General features: G+C 51.6%; 1 protein-coding gene across 7 annotated transcripts in view; it reads left to right on the top strand.

The window, feature by feature from the left end:
- AGRN (agrin) overlaps positions 1–4,245 on the top strand; it is a 158,846-nt gene extending 154,601 nt beyond the window's left edge. For 6 of the 7 annotated variants that reach the window (XM_019541616.1, XM_019541615.1, XM_019541611.1 and 3 more), the window contains 2 exons: positions 553–656; positions 2,567–4,245. In XM_019541616.1, the coding sequence (XP_019397161.1) occupies positions 553–656; positions 2,567–2,724 (262 nt within the window). In that variant the 3' untranslated portion in view covers positions 2,725–4,245. The remainder of the gene's footprint in view (positions 1–552; positions 657–2,566) is intronic. The other variant, XM_019541609.1, reaches the window with a different exon arrangement.
- Positions 4,246–8,609: the final 4,364 nt, after the last annotated feature.

Raw genomic sequence — 8,609 nt, 5'->3', positions numbered from 1 at the left:
CCAGTCCCTGAGGGTCACTGAGCCCTGCAGATAATAATAGAGGAGTGGCATTTGGGCAATGCAGCGTTGGAGAGCGTGTGCCTCGACTTGCCTGCCCCCGGTGCCAGGATATGTCGAAGGGGCAGGCCCCAGGAGGTGCTGACAGTCTGTGCCCTTTCTTTGGGCCGCCCAAGAGCTTGACATTCTGCTTGCGCTGGGCCCGCGCCGTCCCCCGCCTGGGTGGTTTTTATTTATCTTGGTGGAGCGGGGAGTGGTGAGCTCCTCGCGTGGCTGGGATGCCAGTGGTTTCTGCTGATGAGTCCAGAGGGAGCAGGAGGAAGCAGTGGCCGCTGGCATGGATCCCTGCGGTGTGTCAACGCCCAGAAGAGAGGCCAGGAGCAAGGTGCTTTAAGGTGGAGCAGGGCAGTGGGGGGCTGATGCTCATCAGCGGACCCCTTGGGCAACCTCTGTAGTTGGTGTTAAGCAGAGCTCTGCTCCAGGCCCATCCCGGGGCTCTTTGCTGGGTGCATTAATCTGCTCTGTTCTCCCTTCTTCTCTTTCTGCCGAGAACAGAGTGCAGAGAGAGGGCTCCTTGCAGGTGGGCAACGAAGCCCCCATCACTGGTTCGTCCCCGCTTGGAGCAACACAGCTAGACACGGACGGGGCCCTCTGGCTGGGTAAGTGGGACCTGGGAAGGAAAAAGGAACATCATGTCTCAGGGATTTACGTTCCCCCAAGGGACTGAGATATACAATTCTCGCTTCTTTGCAAAGATAGCTCATGATAGTAATAAATCTCATGAGGTTCAATAAGGAGAAGTATAAAGCCCTGCATTTAGGATGGAACAAATGTCATGCACCGGTCCAGGCTGGGGACTGACTAGGTAAGCAGCAGCTCTGCAGAAAAGGACCCGGGGGCTTCAGAGGACAATAAGCTGAATATAAGCCAAGTGTGTCCGTGTTGCAAAGAAGGCTAATGGCGTATTGGGCTGCATTAGTAGGAGTGTTGCCAGCAGATCGAGGGAAGTGATTATTCCCCTCTGGCAATGGTGAGGCCACATCTGGAGTACTGCGTCCAGTTTTGAGCCCTCCAGTACAGAAAGGATGTGGACACATTGGAGAGAGTCCAGCGGAGGGCAACAAAAATGGTGAGGGGGCTGGGGCTCATGACTGATGAGGAGAGGCCGAGGGAACTGGGCTTATTTAGTTTGGAGAAGAGAAGACAGAGAGGGGATTTAATAGCAGCCTTCAGCTACCTTGAGTAGGGTGCAAAGAGGATGGAGCTGGACTGTTCTAGGGGTGGCAGATGACAGAGCAAGGAGCAATGGGCTCAAGTTGCAGCAAGGTTAGATATTAGGAAAAACTCTCTCAGTAGGGGGGTAGTAAAGCACTGGAACAGGCTACCCAGAGACTGTGGGATCTCCATCCTTGGAGGTTTTTAAGACCCAGCTAGACAAAGCCTTGGATGATGTATTTGGGGCTGGTCCTGCTTGGAGCAGGGGGTTGGATTAGATGAGCTCCTGCAGTCCCTTCCAACCCTCATATTATCTAGTATGCACCTAGCAAGCCAGAAGTGCACCCAAGGGGCTCTCGGCTGCAGGCAGCGAAGGACAGTCTCAGAGAGCGCGCTGCCAGCCATGCATTGCTGCCAAGCACTCGACAAAGGGGCTTGGTTTCCTTTGCCAGCCGGCCTGTGCTTGTGCAGCAGTTGAAGCTGTATGTAGGGAGGCACCATGGTTTTGTAGGTAACACATGCCTCTGAAAGCAGAGCTCTGCCCTCGGCTTGATCACAACCTCCCAGGCAGCCCTGGCCAGGACCTCACCATGCCGGTGACCCTGTCTGGGTTAAAAAGACCCATGTGCCTCATTCAGGATCCAGGGCACCCGGGTGGTAGGGACCGCAGGAGGAGGTTGGCATCCCAGATGCCAGAAGCAGCCATGCCTGGAGCTCGGCAGTCCTGGTCACAGTGGCTTTTTCTGCAGCAACCCAGGCGGAGAATCATCCAGGTTTCAAATACTGCCTTGTGAACTATTTCCCTCTTACCCGAGCCCGTGTCAGGATGCGTGTCCTTATGTTTCCTGCTGTGGGACATAAATGTGAGGGGTTTCTGGACTGGGAGGACTGGGAAAAAAGGTAGGACTCTGGGCACTTCTCACCCCTTTCCCAGAGGAGCATTTGAGCCCACAGTCCTCGAGGCATAGAGCTACGTGTCGTCTCATTAGCGTCAACAGGGCTATTGTGGGTGCGGAGATACGCGAGTGTGTTAACTGGGGCCTTCGCCTCCAGAAAGGTCTTAGTTTAATCAGACTCCTCCATCAAGCCTCCAGGACATAGAAACCCCAAAACGTGAGGACACTGACACTTGGAAACTCTCATGCAGCCATCGCATAATGCCATCCCGGCGACCAGCCTGCCTAAGGAGGGTCGCAGCCCTCGGTAGTCTAACCCGGCGCCGACAGGGCGAGATGGGGGGCAGAACGAGCACGGGGCTGGAAACCCCACGTCTGCGAAACAGGGCCGCTGCCTATCTAGACAGACCAGAGCCCCATCCTTTGCTCCCCGCTCTGACCTGTCCCGTCTCTTGCAGGGGGAATGGAGAAGCTCAACGTGGCTCACAAGCTGCCCAAAGCCTACAGCACCGGCTTCACCGGCTGCATACGGGACGTGATAGTCGACCGCCAAGAACTGCACCTGGTGGAGGACGCTTTAAACAAACCCACGATATTACACTGCTCGGCCAAATAGACCCCAGGGACCCTTCGTACCCCCTCCCCCCTCCTGCCTATTGCTGTAATTATTTTCTATTTTTGTAAACTTATTGCTTTTTATATTTTTTTGGGGGGGGAGGTGGGGACCGAGGGGGGAAGAAACACTTTTCCCCCCCCCCTTTTTTTTTTTCCGGTTATTTGTTTGGTTGCAGTGTATCCAGGCTGGTCGGACTGTGAGCAGCAGCAACAAAGAACAAGCCCTGAACCAAGTCTCTGAGAAGTGAGAAAGGAACACACACCCTGTAGCATCCCGCCTTGGAAATTTCCATTCATGTTTTCTCAGTCATACTTGAAGCATTTTTTTTTTTTCTTTCTTATTTTATTGCTCTGGTGGTTGCCCCCCCACCCGCCCTTGAGGGGGAAAGGAAAGGATCCTGGTGCTGCTAAGACCCGTGGCCTTTGCGGAGACACAGCTTTCCTCTTCCACGCCATGTCCACACCGCTGCATCCCTCAGCCCTGGCTTGACGGAGGAGCTGTCTCCTAAGCGGGGCGATTGAGTGGTTTTTCAGGCCGACATTCCCCAGGCCTCTTCCCTGCTCCATATTCACCCCATTTTTTTCTCCATAACTGTGCATAGGGATTGCAAGTGCATCTTTCCTCCGGTCGGGGCTGGAGGCGAGACCCGAACCAGCTCCCAGTGGGCTGGGGAGCCAGGGTTGTCTCACCTCGCATCTCCTTGTCGACTCGCCAGTGCGAAGGTGATTTTTTTTTTTTTTGTTATTAATTTGGCCGAGAAAGAGGTGGCATCATCTTTATTTTTCGTGCTAAGCCCTCTCCTCCTCCTGGATACATGCAGAAGCAGCTGCAAAACCTATTTGCAGGCTTTATTTTTAGCCGGACGTGTCCCAGATCTGCCCACTTGGCTTTGCTGCTGTTTCCAAGAGCCTTGGTTGTTTACCAAAACTCATCCTCCCCTCAAGCCAGTGCAAAGGCCGCTGGATGTTTTGGGGTTCGGAGCCCCTGGCACCCTCCCCATCTCCCGGGAAGGTCAACCAGACCTGAAGGCACAGGACCGGGATTTGTTTTCATTTGGATCCATTGGAAGCACACTTCTGTGCCTCTCCCACCCCTTTTCCAGCCCCTGGAATGGCCTGCCCTCCATATACAGAGATGAGGTTTTGGACCAGCTGTCCTAAGGATTTCTGCTTCTGTGGTAGCACCATGAAAGCCATTGACTACATGGGTTTGGCAATGGCCAGCACAATTGCAGGCCCTGACTCTGCTCAGAGCCTCCCCGGCACTACGGGAATACGAACAGTAGCATCACTGGGGCAGGGCTGGAGCCTTGCCGTGCAGCCCGGAGACAAAGACGGAGGCAGGGTGGTTTGTGGGCTTTTCTTAAATGCTATTTTGTTCCCCTCCTCCCCCATTGCAAATCATTCCTTGTAAAAGCAAACTATGATGCAAATACTGTAACGCCACCTACAAACCCAGTGCGTGTGCGTGTGTGTGTGTGCAAGAGAGAGTCCATTAAATATATCCGTATATATGTTTGTATGCGAATGCTGATTCTCTTCTTAAGGAAAAAAAGGCCCTGATGCTAGAGTCCCTGCAAAGGATTGTCCACTTCCTTATCCATAGGAGGAACCAGCCAGCGCTTTCTAGTATCTTATATCCCCCTTTCCACCCAGAGCAAGGCAGTTGGCATGGCTTGATCACATGAAAAGCCCACGTTCTGCAGCTTGTGGCATTAAGGTGACGGGTCCTCCCTTTTACAAATTGACGTTAGTAACCAGCTGCACCCAGTGGGACTGTTTCACAGCCAGTTTTTTGGCCTTGCCGCTGCCCCCCCCGCCCCAACTCCCACCAAAAGCTGTGAACTAAGTTGTGAGCCACAAAACCAAAATCACCTTCCTCAGGGCATGAGCTGAAGGCAGGTGGGATGGAGGGGAGCAGCACGCCGGTAAAACCACTGTTCTCTTTTGGAGTGAAGGTACGCGGGTTGTCCTGCTGCCACCAAACCCCGTGCCATCACAGATGCCTTGGACTAGTGGGTGTCAAAACCTTCCAGAGATGCCTTCTTCTGCATGGGGGTATCCATTTGCTGGGGGTGGGGGGAGGAGGGGGCTTTTTGATATCCCTTCTCGGTGTCTTCTGTTTCCATCTCTTTACTTTCCTAGATCTAGCTTAAAGAAATCAGATTTCCATCCCTGCTCAAAAGCCCTTCATGTCCTCGATGGAAATCCATGCCTGAGCAGTTGCTGTCCAGGGTGGTTAGTGACTTAGTTGGGTTAAGGCCCCCTGAGAGACAAGGTGGAGACTCCGGTATGGTGTGCGTGTGTGTGCGCGTGCGTGCGTGCGTGGCGATACCACATTTTAAGTGGATACTGTAAATATATTGTGGTTCCTGATGGAGAGTAATGTGCTCGTGTTGTAAAGCAGACTGACTACTGTACTTTATTCCCACGGTGTAGGTAGCCAGTGGCTAACAAGGACTGCGGGGGTTCAGGGTGGGAAGAAAGACAACCAAACCCCTCTCTCTCTCCGCCGGTAGTTTGAAACTTAGGTTCTAGCTGGACAGTGCAGGCTCATCAGTGGATCCCGAGGGCTGAAGATCCCCATGCAGGGGAGGCAGAAACATGCACAGAGAAAGCTGCTAAATTTCCCAGAATGCCACTAAAATGAAGCCAAGGTTACTGCAAAAAAATAATAGTAATAATAATAATAATAAAAAAAGAAACAAAACAAAACACTGTCTGCTTTTGCTGGGGCTTGGAGATGCCTTAAAACAAAACATTGTGTCCTTGTTGTCAAGCATCTTGAACCAACGGCGCATTTGGGAGCGCATCCAAGGGGCCATGCACTTAACTGGGGCTTTATTTTTAACAGCATTTATAACTCGTATGTACAAAGTGACATGGATGTTTGGGATTGGGTTGGGGGGGGGGTTCCTGTTTTTTTAACTTTTTTTTTTTTTTTTTTGGCTATTTTTTAAATTTGTCTGTCCACGTGGCTTCATTTTTTTTAGGGTAACGTAATGATCATTGTGACCTGCTGTATGACTTCTGAAGGGCAATGCACAGTAGAGGAGCAGCATGATATAACCATTACTAACTTGTGTCTTTCGTCAATCACCATGAAATAAAGTTTGGAAACAATTAAACATGTTTAAAAGGGACCTGCTGCTGTTTCTCTCCGGGGCACAGGGCTGCCTTCTGCTTCCACGCGCCAGACCTGCCAGTGGGCGTACATTGGTGTAACACCACGGGGAGGGGGGGCTGTCCAAAATCCAAACCATTTCTTTGCTGTTCCTCTCCGAGGCAAAATGATCGATCGCGCCCCGTCCAGCCGAGCTCACCGTATCCTGTTATCCCAATTTACCCTGCTCAGGAAACTCGCTCTGTATCCAGCCCCGCCTGCACCCAAAAGCCAAAGACTCAAACACTTACACTGCCCTGGGGACAGATGATCTCATGCTGAATTTTTCCACCTGCTCAACCACACCAATATTTTCCCTGCTTTCCACACCCCTTTCTATTGGCTGCCCTCAAACACTGTAGAGCGTCTTGCCTAATCTGGTTTGAGTCTCTCCACCCTGACTACTTAAATGCATCGCATCTTGAATGTGCTGGAAATGGTTCCCATGGAAAGGCATCCTCTAACCATGCCAGACCAAGATGCAGCCATGTGAGCCCTAGTGACAATGCCGGAAAAACGCATTGCCCTTTGCTTCCAGTCTATATGAGCATGGTGACCCCCACCTCATATAGACTGGATGGTCCAATTAAGGCATAACTCCCCTAGCAACATCTTTCTCTGTCCTGCCCTTGAAACCTGTAAGACCACCCTTAATTGGAAGCAAGTCTTTAGTTCTCATTCACTGGGCAGCTCACGAATGCCGAGTGTGTTGCAGCCTTTGTGCCACGGTTTTGTGACGATGTTCCACCATGCGGGAAAGCCCTGGATGCTGCAACATAATTACTGGTAGCACAGGACGATTGCACAAAGGTAGCAGCTGTTAGCACCTTGGCTTTCATCCTCAGTGAGGCAAAGAGCCCTAGTGTGATGGGATAATTGCAAATGCCACATGGCTAGCGGTTACTCACATCCTACCACGGTCGGTATGTGGGTGCCCTGTCTGCCAAGGATACCCGCTGCACCTCTTTGGAGTCATTTTAAGCCTGTTCTCAGATCTCTCTCACTATGTATAAAGAAGGTAGCAAGCGGAGATTTGAGTTCAAACAGAAGCTGATGATCTGTAGAACGAGGTGGAGTGAAAAAGCAAATCCATGTCCCGGCAGGACATGGAAGCAACTTGGTTTTGAAAGCTAAGGTCATTGATACCTGATGATGACGGACATTTGATTGGGGTCTAACGCATCCACATCAACTTGGGAGGAAGTGAGATATTCAATGGACAGCCAGATGCCTACAAATTCTAAGGGCAAACAATGGGGCTAGTGTTTTTTAAGCAACAGGTTACACAATTCACCGCTGGGGCACGTTTTGTTGCAGATCAGCCTCCTGGTGCAGGATTATGCAGCAACAGGCAAAAGCTCACAAAGCCGGTCCCCCTTTCCTGGGCGTTTCAGCCAGCTGCTGCAAAGCTCCAAGAGAAAAACCACCACCTTCTAGCCCAGAAAGCAAAGCAGGGCCCTACGCACCGGGCTTATTCTGTGGGCTGGCAAGGTGCCCATACTGCCTTTTTTCCTTCTTTTTTCTCCATCTGCCTGGCGGTGCCGGTGGCAGGCTGCAGTGGCCGAGAGGAGTGGATGCTAAGTCAGGAACCGCTTGACTAACAGGAAGGCAAACAAATTCGCACTCCTTCCCGACTGCCCTGGAAACAAACCTGCACCGCCCCCGCCAGTGTTGTCCCCTGTGCCACCTTGGGTGAGGGGCATGTCTATTTTGAATGAGTCCTTCCCATCTTTGCATTTACCATGGAGCTTGCCGTGGTTTCAGTAGTCCTTGTCTCTAGAGGTATCAGCTTGCCACGTAATCTCTCTTCCATTGCAGCATATTTAAATGTGGGGCTGAAAAGCTCTCACTCCTGCTCCTGCCCAACCCTATCCATATTTGCATTCCTGAGATCCTTGGCCTCAAAAGAAAGCAGCAGCCTGTAGGTGAAAGGTTCCTGGAGGAGGGCATCAGATCAGATAGGCACAGGCATCTCTGAGATGGGAGATGAGGAGTATTTCTGATGATGACGGAGTATTTCTGATCTTTCTGTACACCCCTCCACCGCTGCTCAATTCATGGGAGCTCAGCCAGGATGAGGGAAGTCATCCCTACTCTGCTGTTCCCCATGTTATTGAATGGAAAAGGTGGGTGGCTAGATTAGAGGGAGGGTTGGTCTGCGAGGAGATATGGAAATTGGATTTATGGAGCATTTCTCCTTCCCATGCATCCTCAGGTATTCACTGTCACCAGACTGTGACAATTAGACTCAATGGCCCAACACTCACAGGCAGCAGGGCAAAGCTCTGTACTACTTGGCTTACTTTTATGCTCTCTCCAGTGAGTTGAGCACGCAGCCAGGAATCAAGAGACAGAGGCTTTATTCCCTTCTCTGTCAGTGACTCGCTGTGACCTCAGACCAGCCACTTCACCCCCCCGCACTGCCAAACCTGCCTAGCAAAGCAGGGATAACGATCGGTGCCTGTCCCTGCAACAGGCCAGGATGGCCTTGCAGGAGGCTGTGCTTTCAGAGCTGAGTGCTGCTGCTCAAGGAGCAATCATCTCATTCCCAAATGATGGCTCCTCTCACACTGCTCCCATAGTTATGGGTTGGTGGAAGCCCCTGGTTTCAGGATTAATGACATCCTTGTAAAAGGCTGCTGCTGCTGCTTAAAATATTGGCAATTTTATTCCAGCCCAGAACCAGCTGCATGTGTGCAAGAGAGAGACAGAAATGAGAGAGA

Source organism: Crocodylus porosus, unplaced genomic scaffold, assembly GCF_001723895.1.
Source record: "Crocodylus porosus isolate Cpor-Errol unplaced genomic scaffold, CroPor_comp1, whole genome shotgun sequence".
NCBI lineage: Eukaryota > Metazoa > Chordata > Crocodylia > Crocodylidae > Crocodylus > Crocodylus porosus.
Note: the sequence above shows the minus strand (reverse complement) of the source record. Positions and strands in the feature narration are given on the sequence as shown.